This window comes from Mesoplodon bidens (assembly GCF_964165515.1).
Source record: "Mesoplodon bidens genome assembly, chromosome: 10".
NCBI classification, from domain to species: Eukaryota; Metazoa; Chordata; class Mammalia; order Artiodactyla; family Ziphiidae; genus Mesoplodon; species Mesoplodon bidens.
Window position 1 is genome coordinate 91920950 of NC_138172.1, and position 14877 is coordinate 91935826.

At 39.6% G+C, this 14877-nt stretch overlaps 1 protein-coding gene across 1 annotated transcript in view; it reads left to right on the forward strand.

The window, feature by feature from the left end:
- Positions 1–14877, forward strand: part of KIF13A (kinesin family member 13A) — a 207421-nt gene that overhangs the window by 80151 nt on the left and 112393 nt on the right. Inside the window, 1 exon segment of the mRNA XM_081247019.1 lies at positions 3071–3083. Coding sequence (XP_081103145.1) covers positions 3071–3083 — 13 coding nt within the window.

Genomic DNA, 14877 nt, shown 5'->3' on the forward strand with positions numbered 1-14877 from the left:
ATTACTTCTGAGTTCTTACAATGATTTCAGTTCTACATAAATATGTGGCATCGGGGACTGAGATCATGCAAGCCTCTGCTTTCAAGGGGTTTAGGTCTTAAGGATACATGAGATTCCAATTCAGACAGAATCACTGAAGGCTACAGGACTTGATGTGTGCTCGTGAGTGTTAAGCTGTTTTGTTGACCATAGGAATCCTAGGGTATCAGAGGTAGTGAAGGCCAAGGTGCTCTCAAACAATTGATGAGGAATTGAGCGAGTGGAGCCTTGAGCTGGATGTTGGAGAGGAGAAAATTCTAGTGGGCAGAAGGGGGTGAAAGGCACGGAAGTTACATGAGTTGCATGAGAAATGCACACAGTGTGGGTGACCTTGAAGAGATCCATCAACTTGCTTGTCCTGGGAGAGGAAGGAACCTTTGGTGTTTTGCAAAGGGATGTTCTTTGTAGTTCATTGGATGTTTGTTAGCCAGGAATATTGCCTCTTTCTCTAAGTGAGCCACGCAGGTATCAGCAATAGGCTGGACCTAACAGAGTTAGATGGAACTCTTTGTTGATAAGACTTCATTGATATAATCAACAAAGGCTGTAACTTTAAAAAAATGTATTTAATATTGATTATGTTTCTGATCGATTTTTATATTATTTATTTTCTTTCATAGATACATGTGTGAGAATTTTTATCTTTACATTGCAATATCACATTAGTTGTTTTTTTTCCCAAAGGATAGCATGCCGTATTTGGTTGTAGTATCAGTATTACTCATGTTGGAAAAATTTTTCTTCACAGGCCCCCAAAAATGATATATAGCCTCTGGGGATTGGGGCAGTAAACTGTGGTTCTGAATTAGGATAACTTAGTTGCTTATCACCTAATTCAAACCTCAAGAAATGTTTGTTTACCAATTAATGAAGTACAGTTGTGATCAACTAAATGACCCACTTCTCCTTCTGTAGCCAGGATCCTTGTTCTAAACTCAACGATGAGTAATTTGGGTAGTGGCCGTTTCACTTAGTGGCTTGCCTTTTTCCCATGCCTCCCAGTCTCCCTTTATTCTTAACAAACCATCCTTAGAAACACAAAAGAAGGTAGCAGAATTACATTGGCATTCCCATATTATGTGCTATCTTTCTAAGAAAGAGGGATACACTTACAAAGTACTTAAAATGTTGAAATAGGACTGGTTTCCTGATAGGAATAAAGAAAACTGTATTGAAATGTCAATAAGGAAAGGATAACTATTATTGGACAGCGGAGGAGGTCAGTGTACTACTGGCTACAAACCAGCACTTGTTCTGTGCCGCTGGTGACGGTTATTGTACAGTCCTGAAGCACATGAGAACCCTGGAGAAATCCCTGGGATTTCTGTTAGCATGTTCTACCCCCATTAGATTACTTGGTTCATTGTAGCCTAAATGCGAAGCATGTATTTTATCAATTTGGCCCATGCTGTTTCATATGGTTGCCTTATCGCAAGCCAAGTCAAGTGGCTTTTCTTTACCCTGTTAAATAAAGCCGTGATTTAAACGGCTTTTAAAAAATCAAGCAAGCAAAATAAGAGGAGGCGTTGTCAAAAGTACTGTGCATGAGGTTTTCATCATTGTTCTACCTGCTCAGAACAGATGCCTTCTGGAGCAGTTGTTCCACTTAAGGACGTTTTCTTGGCAGAAACCTCAAGTTTCATGCATAGAGCAGAGACCCATGGCTTTCTTAGAATTAAAAACACTCATGCAGTGTTATAACAACATCTATAAATGTTTATCTTGTTTTAAAGGACAGACACACACAATGTTGAGACTTGCTTAATAGCAGCCAGAGATAACAGTTTTTCTAGAAAGTTTCTCTCTAAAACCTGAAGACAAAAATCACATTCCTGTTGTGCCTTCCTGGGGTCATAACATAAGGACTCATTTACTTATTAGCTAATTTATGGAATTTCAAGAAGATAATTTTTTATCTTCATCATTATAAGAAATGTCATGATTTTCTTTCCCTAGATTTAAAGGTTAGAGTTACCTACCTGATTGTGGAATCCATGGAGTTCCTTTCCTTGATTCTGAGCTCTGGGTTTTATTTGGGGCCCTCAAAGTTCTGTGGGGAGTGTTAGACACAATGATGGAGAAAGAGCACCATGCAGTTTTTGCCTGTACCTTTTGGTTTCCATGCCCTCTGCCCTGGAAAATCCATTTCTTATTCTCATGATTCTATTCCCTGTGAAGAAGGATTAAAGCCACTGGAAAAATTCCCCCATTTCTATTTAACAATAATTTTGCAGTTTCTGAATTGATGATATTGGAAATTGATTAAGAATAACCACATCAAGAAGACCAAGACCCTGTGATAGGATCACATACCATAAAAAATCATAGTTCAGCTCAGTTTTGTATACGATCAAAACATTTACAAAGCAAGTAAGCCTAATGGTTTGTTGCTTTGAAAACTATTTCCTTTTCCAAGTTTTTTCTGGATGCAGTTTCAGTCATTTTTGAATGCAAAAAATTAATGATAAAAAATGCATGTGTTGTTGGTGATAAGGAAGGATGTAACTTGCTTTTAAATTTTTATTCTGGGTTGAAATATGTGAAAATTGTCATTTAAACCATGGTTTTTAATTGGGAGAAAAAACCCCATATTGATTAGAGTATTTTTCAAAGGAAATATACATATATATCAAGGCGAATTTAAGAAAAATTTAAATGTGAAAATTGATTTTAAAGTATTTGACCGCATGCAATATGATTGCAGCATCTTTCTTTATTCTGATGCTCTTTTTGTTGGCTTTTTTAGAATCGTTAAAAATACCTCTGAATGACTGGATACATTCTATTAAACCAGGAAAGAAACTGACACCCACACTATATTTTTGAACAAATATAAAAAGTTTATCACCTCAGGCAGTGAAGTGAATATGGCTCCTGATCTTTGTGAAGTAGAATATCTTTCAGATCATGTAATCAAGATGCTGAGTTTCCCTTGTTTTTTTTCTCTTTCATTGCTTCCTTCTGACGTGTGGCTGCTGTGTTGACAACCCTCTCTACTTCTGCTGCTGAATGTTTTGTTTCCATCATTCAGGAAACCTCCCAAGGTAAGCACCGATATGGAATTTGGCATGCATGCTGGCCAGGTGTGCTAAAATCCTGAATTTTATCCATCACAATAACCCATGTGAAGCACCTCTGCTTTTGAGAAGACAAATTGGCATTCTAATGTAAAACTTAAACCGAGAGCAAACAATTAATGTTGGTAATGATATAAAGTACGAATGGTCCTCTACATTTACAAAGCACTTTCATACGTTATTTCATTCTTGGAATTAATGCTTGGGTCAGAACAAACCTGTTTGGTTACTGTTTCTGTTTTATTGATGATGAAATGAGGCTCAGAGAGATGAAATAAAATGTCCTAATTCACAGATTGGGTAAGCGGAGAACTAGATAATATCACCACCTAGAAAATGGAAAAACAAAAATGGTAACATAATGATAGGTTAGTAACTATGGTTATTGACTGGACAAACTATCTTTTCTGGGTCCTACTAAGAATAATTGATATCATCAGAAAAATTCTCCAAACTTTTAGGGTTTCAACCATCTACCAACTTTATGTGCTTTTTTTGGAGTTTCTAGCCAATCACAAAGTCCACTAATTAGAGCTAGCCCCCATGTTCTGGCCAGCCTTTGATGGCATGTGTGCCAGTGAGAAGCCCAAAAGTTAGAGAGTAGGTAGGAAAAGAAGAAAATGAGAAGCAGGGCATCTGAATGACCAACTCCTAAATAATTGAAGGCTGATTTTATTACTGGTGGGTATTTTATTGGGTATCCAAGGGACACTTAGTGCCAAAAGGAAGGAGAAATGCAACAAGCCTCTGACCAATGATGCTGGTTATAGCTTTGTTTTTTGAGATGGGATCAAGTCAGACTACACCCACACACATTACCTGGTCAGAATCTAAGGCATGTTGGGTGAGGGGAAGAAATCCAGAATAGATTAGGTTTACTTACCTCTGGGATTATGAAGGAAAATCTAACTTAGCTTTTGAAGTATTGAAAGCCACTAAATTGCTAAATGTTAGCCTTTATGTTTATTGAAGGCAGTGTAGGAATGGTCTTTGGCACTAAGAGTTCCAGCTCCAAGAAGGAAGGCGTACATTGAACAAATAATACGAAATCTTCTAAGAAAGAGGGAATATATGATGTTTAGAAGTATAAGCACTGGCATCCTGGCCAAATCTGGGGGATGGGGAGGTTCTCCCTGAGCAATTATTGATGTGGATATATCCCTAAAATTTGCAACCAAAAATGTCTCTGCTCCTCAGAAAGATGGGAGCTCCCCTTAAGTAGCTCTTCCCTCCCTTACTGTTGGTTCCTAGAGGTTTCAGAACAGACAGTCAACCTTGTGATATATTTCATTCTTTCCCTACAGAAAAAGGCAATGAAATCCTGAGCAGTTCCACATATGGTTACTTAATGAAGGAGAAACAGTAAAATGAAAAAGAGGCACAAAAACACATTTCCTAAAAAATCACTAATTGCTTTATACACAGAAAATGTTCTGGTTATTTTCTATCCAGTATCTATAGTATGGTGGTTTCACTAGGTATCCTACTGATAGTTCCTAAGAAGTGTCATGAAATTATCAAAATAAAATGAATGTTAAATCACCACATTTAAATATGTATGTGCATGCCATAAGACACATCTGGAAAGTGTAAAGATCATCTTGAAATAAAATAAATGACATAATAGAGTCAGATTTTTTAAAAAGACACTAAAATAGATAAGGTCTTTTCTTGCAGAAACTGTAAATATTGAAAGCAAATGGGGAATGGAAAGATATTTTTAATGATGATTATATAAGTATGAAATTTTATTGATTTAAAACAAAGAGATTTTGAACATGAATAATTAGCAAAAGCATCAAAGAAGACAGGTTTCGATTTAGCAAATATTCTGGGTAGGGGCCAAGTGCTGCATGAATCAGACCTGATCCTAGCATTCTAAAACGGTTGGGGTAGGGAACATACGCACAATATAAAATCAGTTGTGTTAAAGGCCACAAGAGGAAAATATTTGTGGAACTCATAGGATGAAGAGTCCTGTTCTGACTTCTGCAGAACTGGCAGCTAAGACTGGACAAAATAGTAAAAACCTATACTTGTAGGCACTGGAAAAAGATCCAAGAGGAGGTGGATACGTAGGGAGGTGAATCTGGTATTTGGGTGTTTGCCATTCAGACAAAATTAGCTTAAAGGCAGAGCTGTGTTTCTGACAGTCTTGTAGGGTCTAGGGGACCTAGGGGGAAAAAGTGTTGGAATTCAGGGTCTTCCAGAGGTGGAATCCTTAGCAAACTTCTTATGGTTTTGGTTGGCAACATGGTTTGCAACCCAGCCTTGGGTGGAGTGTAAGGGTGAAACAGAAGTAAACCAGTCCTCACATGGATTGCTGTGTGATTGCAAGTTTCTTTGTGTGATCCAGGAAGTCTTGAGCACTAAAAATGGATCAAAGTGATCCTAGAATGCAGGTCCCCATCTCACCTGGCAGGAAAGCAAATGTAATCCTGTCTCTAATGATTCTACAAGGCATTTAAATAATATAATGTGCAGCATCCAATCAAAGATAGAGGTGCATTGCAAGATAAGGCAACATGAACAAGAACTATGCTAACGTATATATATGGAATCTAAAAAAATGGTACTGATGGACCTAGTGCCAGGGCAGAAATAAAGACGCAGATGTAGAGAACGGACTTGAGGACACGGAGGGGAAAGGGAAGCTGGGACTCAGTGAGAGAGTAGCATGGACATATATACACTACCAAATGTAAAATAGATAGCTAGTGGGAAGCTGCTGCATAGCACAGGGAGATCAGCTTGATGCTTTGTGATGACCTAGAGGGGTGGGATAGGGAGGGTGGGAGGGAGGCTTAAGAGGGAGGGAGTATGGGGATATATGTATGCATACAGCTGATTCACTTTGTTGTACAGCAGAAACTAACACAACATTGTAAAGCAATTATACTCCAGTAAAGATTAAAAAAAAAAAAGAACGGACAGCAATAAGAAAGAAGTAGAATCACAGATACTTCAGATGTTCAAATTGTTAGGCATGAACTTTAAAATAACTATGGTTATTATATTCAAAGAGATAAAAGACAAGATTTTAAAATGTTAGAGAGGACTGGAAATTATATAAAGTGACAAATCAAATTTGGAAAATTACCCAACAGAAATTCTTACCCTGACAAACCCCAAACCAAAATTAAGAACTTAGGGTTTAGCAGCAGAATAGATCCAGCTGGAGAGAGAGTTAAATAATTAGAAGATAGGTTAGCAGAAAATATCAAAATGAAGTACAGAGGAGACAAATGGTGCTGGAACAACTGGACATCCACATGCACAGAAATGAACTTAAACCTTATACCCTTCACAAAAATTAACTCAAAATGGATCATAGATCTAAATATAAAATGCAAAACCATAGAACTTCTAGAAAATAACATAAGGGAAATCTTGGAAAACGTGGGGTTTGTGATCAGTTTTTAGATACAACATCGAAAGCCTATCCATAAAAATAAAATTGATTAATGGGACTTCATTAAAAGTAAAAACTTTGGCTCTGCAAAGACACTCTTTAGAGAATAAAAAGAAAGCTACAGACTAGGAGAAAATATTTGTAAAACTAATCTGATAAAGGACAATTATCCAAAATATACAAAGAACTCTTAAAACTCAACAGTAAGAAAGTGAACTACCCAATGGAAAAAAATGGGCAAAAGACCAGAAAAGACCCTTCATCTTCATCAAAGAAGATACACAAATGGCAAATACACACATGAAAAAATGCTCAACATCATATGTCATAAGGAAATTACACATTAAAACAACACTGAGATACCACTACACACCTATTAGAATGGCTAAAATCCAAAAATCTGTCAAGACCAAAGCTTGTGAGGATGTGGAACTCTCTGTTGCTGGTGAGAATGGAAAGTGGTGTAGAAAGTGTAGAAAGACAACATGGAAGTTTCATGTAATGCTGAACATATTCTTATCATACAACCAAGCAGTCATGCTTCTAGGTATTTACTCAAATGAGTTGAAAATTTCTGTCTATACAGAAACCTGCACATGAGTGTTTACAGAAGCTTCATTCAAAATTGCCAAAAACTGGAAGCATCCAAGATGTCCTTCAGTAAGGGAATGGATAAGCAAACTGTGGTCATGATCCTGATGCTTCTCTCAGGCCTGACCCCAAAGGGAAGGTGCCCACTGGACCTTACAAATCTCTCCACCAACTTGGATTCTCTTGTCATTAATATGTGTTTTCCTAAGGAATATCTTTTCATTATTCTCTGTGTGGGCAGTTATTGAAATTATGTCTAATTATATGATGATGGTAAATAATCATCACCTAACTGCAATATTTACTGTTTCTATTATGTGTAAGGATTTTGTACATTTTACTAAAAAATATTCTAAGGTAGAAGTGCTGATTAGGAGAAAGGAGGGGCTGTCATTTTGAATATTTGGTTGAGTTATCACTATTCCTACCCAACTGTTATGAAGGAAAAAAATCTCACGTTCTTTATATCCATCCCTGGAACTGTACTCTTAGAATGCTGTTTTCATTGTTACAATTAATAATAGCTATCTTTAATTCAGCACTTACAATATGCCAGGTCCACTTTATTTTTTATTTTATTTATTTATTTTTTTGGCTGCGTCGAGTCTTAGTTTTGGCACACGGGATTTTTTTTTTTTTTGCGGTACGCGGGCCTCTCACTGCTGTGGCCTCTCCCGTTGCGGAGCACAGGCTCCGGACGCGCAGGCTTAGTGGCCATGGCTCATGGGCCCAGCCGCTCCAAGGCATGTGGGATCCACCGGACCAGGGCATGAACCCGCATCCCCTGCATCGGCAGGTGGACTCTCAACCACTGTGCCACCAGGGAAGCCCCGGCACATGGGATCTTTGTTGAGGCATGCAGGAACTTTCTCATTATGGCGCATGGTCTGCTTGGGTTTCTCTCTAGTTGTGGTGAGTGGGCTTCTCTCTAGTTGTGGCGTGTGGGTTTTCTCTCTCTAGTTGTGGCGTGCGGGCTCCAGGGCACGTGGGCTCTGTAGTTTGCAGCACGGGCTTAGTTGCCCTGCGGCATGTGGGATCTTAGTTCCCCAACCAGGGTTCAAACCTGCGTCCCCCGCATTGGAAGGCAGACTCTTTACCACTGGATCACCTGAGGAGTCCCTGCCAGATCCACTTTAAATCCAAATTAAAATTCAGTGCAAACTTGGATGCCTTCAGAGAGGAAGGGAGGAAATCAGTAGTTGCCAGGAGGAGCGAGGGGAGAGGAGAGATGAGTAAATAGGTGAATTACAGGATTTTTAGGGCAGTGAAAGTATTCTGTATGATACTTTAAGGGTGGATTATGACATTATGCATTTATCAAAACTCATAGGACTGTACAGCTCAAAAGAGTGAACCTTAATGTATGGAGTTTAGTTATTAATAATGTATCAATATTGGTTTATCTATTTATAACAAATACAACACACTAATGCAAGTTATTAGTAATGGGAAACTGCCAAGGGGGTATTCAAGAAGAGGGAGCATATGGAAACTCTTTTCACTAGCTGCTCAATTTTTCTGTAAACCTAAACTCCTTTAAAAAAGTATTATGAAAATATAAATGTAATTCATACTCACAGAAGAAAAAAGAAAAGCCATGTGATCATCTCAGTAGATGCAGAAAAAAGCATTTGACAAAGTTCAACACTTATTTATGATATAAACTTGCAACAAGCTAGTAGGAGACAGAAATCTCCTTAAAATGGTAAAGGGCATCCATTACACATCTTCAGCTGTCATCGTATTTAACTTTCCATCCAAGATGGGGAATAAGGCGAGGATATTGCTCTAGTAGCTAGAGCAATATCAACACTGACTGGAGTTCTTAGCCAGTGTAATTAGGGAAGAAAAAAAATAAAAGAAATTCACCAGTAAAGATGTAAAAAAAAAAAAAAAGAAATTCAGATTGGGAAGGAGGAAGCAAAAGCATCTTTATTTGTAGATAATAAGGTCATATATTTGAAAAAAATTAAGAAATCTCTAAATAAACTTCTAGACCTTAACAAGTGTCAACGTAGCAAGAAAAAGGTGAAAATACAAATTGTACTTCTTTACACTAGCATGAACAATTAGAAAATAAAAATTTAAAACAACCCATTAAATTACAGTAGCTTCAAGAACATTAAATACTTATGGATATACTTAGTGAAAAATGCACAAGACCTTTTTATTAACATCCCACATACATTTGGTCATTGGACTGTAGACAGATGTGCCGAGAGATGGAGAAAATATCAACTGTATTCAGAGAATGACATAGCATAGAGATGGACTACTGGTACATGAAGGGGAGTCCTGGGTGACACATCCAGAAGGAGGTTGAGGAAATTCCCTGGCGGTCCAGTGGTTAGGACTCTGCACTTCACTGCCAAGGGCCCAGGTTCGATCCCTGGTCGGGGAACTAAGATCCAACAAGCTATGTGGTGTGGCCAAAAAAAAAGGGCTTCCCTGGTGGCGCAGTGGTTGAGAGTCCGCCTGCCGATGCAGGGGACATGGGTTCGTGCCCTGGTCTGGGAAGATCCCACATGCCGCAGAGCGGCTAGGCCTGTGAGCCATGGCCGCTGAGCCTGCGCATCCAGAGCCTGTGCTCCGCAATGGGAGAGGCCACAACAGTGAGAGACCCGCGTAGCGCAGAAAAAAAAAAAAAAAAAAAAGAAAAAAAGAAGGAGGTTGAAACCAAATCCAGCTGTGGAAGACCTTGATGCCAGGGTTGGACCTTGATACATTCAGTGTCTCTGTTGCCTGTTTTGAGCAAGGCAATGGCATAGTTCAGGCTCCCTTTCAGAAGATTAATCTGAAAGCAGAGCATAAAATAAATTGGGTTTGGTCAGTGGGTGGGCTCGGGATGGTCTTCAATAAAATGTGCCAGGAAAGAGGTAATGAGGGCCTGCACTGGCGCGGTGCCATGAGAGTGGAGAAGAGGAAGGGAAGAATGATCAAAACATCACAGAACTAAAGTATCCAGGACTTGGGTGCTTATAGCATGTGGGAGAAGACAATACGGCAAGAGGAGTCAGAGTTCAGGTTTAGAGTGGGTTGAATTGGAAATGATGACAAGGCATCTGATAGAGATAACTAGGTTGTACAAGGTTTGTAGTCTGCCCTAGAAAGGTCAGGTAAATTCTTGTGGGAAGGAGAGCAGAGATAAAGGAAGAGGTATTGATTATGTTGTCAAGGAAGAAAGGATTAAATGGAATAGAAGACCTGAGAGTAGAGGCTAATACCCTGGGACCCATCCTGCTCTAGGGAATGGAAAGATGGGGAAGAACCAATGAAAACTCAGAAGAGAAAGCAGGTACTCATGTGGTACTGCTGCTCGTGATGGCATTGAGGACACATAGTTACACTCGCCAAATTGTGTTTCTTTTGTTCTTAAAAGTTATTTTTTCTAGTGTTGTATTAGGACAAGGAAAAAATATTCTTCTGGTTGACATTTAAAAGTGAGATTAAACATTTTTTTTATATTGCATGGGTATGTAGCATATTAGAATAGAAAGGAAAATTTACACAAATTTATCCTTGTATAAATTGTTTTGTACTATACATTTGGATTTTTCTCTTTGGTGTTACATTTTGTAAATTTGTACTCCAGAGTGGAGAAACATTTATTTTAGCTTGGGCTGAGTGCATACCTATTAATCCTTTTACCAGTAGCATATTATGCAGTGTTTATTGGAGTGTGTTCTACTTCCCTTAAGAAAGAAAAATAAGCTTTAGACAGACATGGAGACACCTGCTTTATGCCTCCTCGTTAGTTTAAAACAAAGAGCCTTGGGACTTCCCTCGTGGTGCAGTGGTTAAGCATCCACCTGCCAGTGCAGGGGACACTGGTTCGAGCCCGGTCCGGGAAGATCCCACACGCCACGGAGCAACTAAGCCCATGCGCCACAACTACTGAGCCTGCACTCTAGAGCCCATGAGCCACAACTACTGAGTCCCTGTGCTGCAACTACTGAAGCCTGCATGCCTAGAGCCTGTGCTCTGCAACAAGAGAAGCCACCGCAGTAAGAAGCCCGTGCACTGCAACGAAGAGTAGGCCCCGCTCACTGCAACTAGAGAAAGCCTGCACGCAGCAACGAAGACCCAATGCAGCCAAAAATAAATAAATAAATAAAACAGAGCCTTTGTCTCATAATTTTCAGAGTTCAAATAGGTGTGTTTTTCCTTATTGGTCTGACTGTAGTGTTGAGGTTTTTGTCTTAGAGGTATTGCAGACGGAGGTAAAAGGGGACATTGCTTGTTTGGTTAGCCACCTTCTCACAAACATTGGATTTTGGCAGAGAGGTGGTACAGAGGGAGAAGACACATGTGTAAGGTCTCTATCTAATTCTGTGTTACGCATGCTTTATTGATGGAAAACAGGAAAATGTCCCAGTCTCAGTAGCTTTGCCTTCAGAAGCCCAGTTCTGGATCTCCCCGATGGCCCTCAGAATATCAGGCATGTTCTAGGACCCTTCACTTTTCCTGCTTTTGTCATTTCTGGCACAAGTGTCTTACTTTCCCCCAGAGCCACACTGAAATACATGCAGAGAAAAACAAATGAATTCTTCCTCCTTTTTCTGTTTTCTTCTTCATCCCTCAGTGTTTACTGAGCACCTTCCATGTGCCAAGTGAGCACTTTGGAGCTGGAAGAAATTTCTGAACTCAGAGTGTTCAGACCCTCTTCTTTAACACCAAGGAGATTGAGGCTTAAGGAATGAATCGGCCAAGACCATTCAGTGACAGAGCTTTTTGGCCCCAATTCTAGGCCTTCTGATTGCTGCTACTATCTGTACATGGTTGTAAAGTGTCTTTTCTATTTGTTGGGTTTTATGCAGTAAAGAAAATGGGAAAGAGTAAGGAGGAAGAGTTTGGGGAAAATGCAAATTATCTGCAACATCACTTTGTTAAGGGTCATATTCTTTTTTACTCAGTTTGCTCATTTTTAAAGTCATGATCATCGTTCTAACATCTCCATAAGTTAGGGTAAGAGTCATCTGAACAATTTGGTCTTGTTAATTAATTAAACTCACTTTAAATGTTTTTTATTTTATTTACAAGCATTGTTAGGAATTGCTGAACTTCAAGGTGTTTAATCCCTCTTCTAGTTACATAAATTTGTTGGCAAAATTGTGAGCAGGAGAAAATGACATCATAACAAAATAAAATTGTTACTTTTTGAAGGCAGTTTCCTTTAAAGAGTCATGCTGCCATACCAAAAACCTGCCTTTACAAAAATTACTCAGAAAAAAGTAGGGGGAAGTCTTACTCTGTACAGCCTATGCCATCTGAAGTGCAGTTTCATTCAGACTTGTTTTACAGTGTGTGTGTGACCACCATCATTTTCATCGTTCACTTTGTGCATTTCTGAAAACTAAGTGTTGGCCTCCAAGGAGATGAGTTCTAGACCTGCGCTGTCCAATACAGCAGCCTCTTAGCCACATGTGGCTTCCGAGCATGTGCTAGGTGGCTGGTCAAAATTGAGATTTTTGTAAGTTTAAAATACACACCAGACGTCAAAGAATTAGTATGAGAAAAAAAAAAGATAAAATTTTTAGATATGTTAGGGTACATTAAAATATTATTAAAATTGCTTTATCTCTTTACTTTGTAATGTGCCTATAGACACAATTTAAATGACATATGTAGCTTGGATCACATTTCCGTCAGACAGCAGTGTTTCAGGCCAAACACATGGCTGAGTACGGAATGTCTTTTCGGCATCCGTCCTGAGGCTTCTGTTTACTTCTTTTACCCTGTGAAATACAGCCGCTCTGATATCACCCCTTACATTTCTGCCTTTATATCTGCGTCCGTGAGTGTTGCAGCTGCATGAATTGAATGGCAACATAGCCTTCCTGCTATGCGTTTTCCCTAGGAAGCATTTTTACTTTATTCATTCACAGGTCATTAATTAGACAATTATTAATTGAGAACGTTGGCAGGAAGTATTGTGGGGCTCAAGAGGTGATTCAACTAGTGGTTCCTGCTCTCTGGAATTCAGTGTGGTGAGGAAGATTAAACATATACAGCACTGTAAGTAGTGGAAAATAGATTATGATAAACATCAGCATTCATTGTTCCAATATTCTGTGACTCTGGAGGAGGAAAAGCTTCCTAGCTAAAAGTGGATCTTGAGGAGGGCCTTCAAGTATGGGGAAGGTTTCAAAAGGCAGAAATATGGTATAGGAATCAAGATGTATGCGAGGAACAGAAACAAAGTAATTGATGGTAAAGGAAAACTTTCTCTGTTCATAACACATCTGACTCCATATGTATGGGTTTTCCACACCAAACAATTCTCTTTGGATACCAACTGGGTAGCCTACAAGTCACTTCAGTTCTGACAATAACTTCCCAGAGCTGGCACAGACCCCATAGATAAAGGGCTCAGTCCTCCAAGACTGCGCTTCCTCAGACATTCATCGCAAGTGGTGGGTCTCCAGGTTAAACGCTTCTATCTGACTTTGCTACAAATCAGGGCTTCCCAAGACCCCCTCCTCAGGTTTGATAATTTGCTAGAATGGCTTACAAATCTCAGGAAAACACTTACTTAGGTTTACTGGTTTATGATAAAGGGTACAGGTGAGCAGTCAGAGGAAGAGGTATGTATGGTGAAGTCTGGAAGTGTCCCGAACACAGGAGCTCCTGTCCTTGTGGAGTCACATCACCCTCCTGGCACATGGATGTGTTCACCAACCCGGAGGCTCTCTGAACCTTGTCACTGAGGGGATTTTTTTTTTAACATCTTTATTAGAGTATAATTGCTTTACAATGTTGTCTAAGCTTCTGCTGTATAACAAAGTGAGTCACCTATATGCATATGTATATCCCCATATCCCCTCCCTCTTGTCTCCCTCCCACCCTCCCTATCCCACCCCTCTAGGTGGTCGCAAAGCACGGAGCTGATCTCCCTGTGCTATGCGGCTGCTTCCCACTAGCTGTTTCACATTTGGTAGTGTATATATGTCAATGTTACTCTCTCACTTCGTCCCAGCTTACCCGTCCCCCGCCCTGTGTCCTCAAGTCCATTCTCTATGTCTGCGTCTTTGTTCCTGTCCTGCCCCTATGTTCATCAGAACCATTTTTTTTAGATTCCATATATATGTGTTACCATCCGGTATTTGTTTTTCTCTTTCTGACTTACTTCACTCTGTATGACAGACTCTAGGTCCATCCACCTCCCTACAAATAACTCAGTTTCATTTCTTTTTATGGCTGAGTAATATTCCATTGTATATATGTGCCACGTCTTCTTTATCCATTCATCTGTGGATGGACACTTAGGTTGCTTCCATGTCCTGGCTATTGTAAATTCACTGAGGGAATTTTAGGGAGGCACAATCGATTATTAACGATTATTAATCACTTATTATCGATTATTATTATCAGTCTCCAAGCCCTCTCCCATTCCTAGAGATGGTGGGAGTGGGGCTGAAAGTTCTTGGTTTATAGTCAAGGCTTGTCTTTCTGGCAGCTGGCCCCCGTCCTGAAGTTATCTACAGTTACGCAACGAGTTGCCTTATTTAGAACAAAAGAGGCTTCTATCACCTGGGAGCTTCCAAGGTGATAGAGCTCCTAAATGGAGCTCAGTGTCAGGAATAAAAGACTTCCTGTCACTCACAGAAGTCCAAGAGCTTTAGGTGCTCTGTGTCAGGAACCAAACGTTTCTCATAACATCGCAGATGTCTTGGGAAGTGCAAATTTGGGTAGAGTACAGGTCATCCCCAGCAGTGAACCCTGTCACCCTTTCCAGTTTGATCTGACGGCACAATAAAC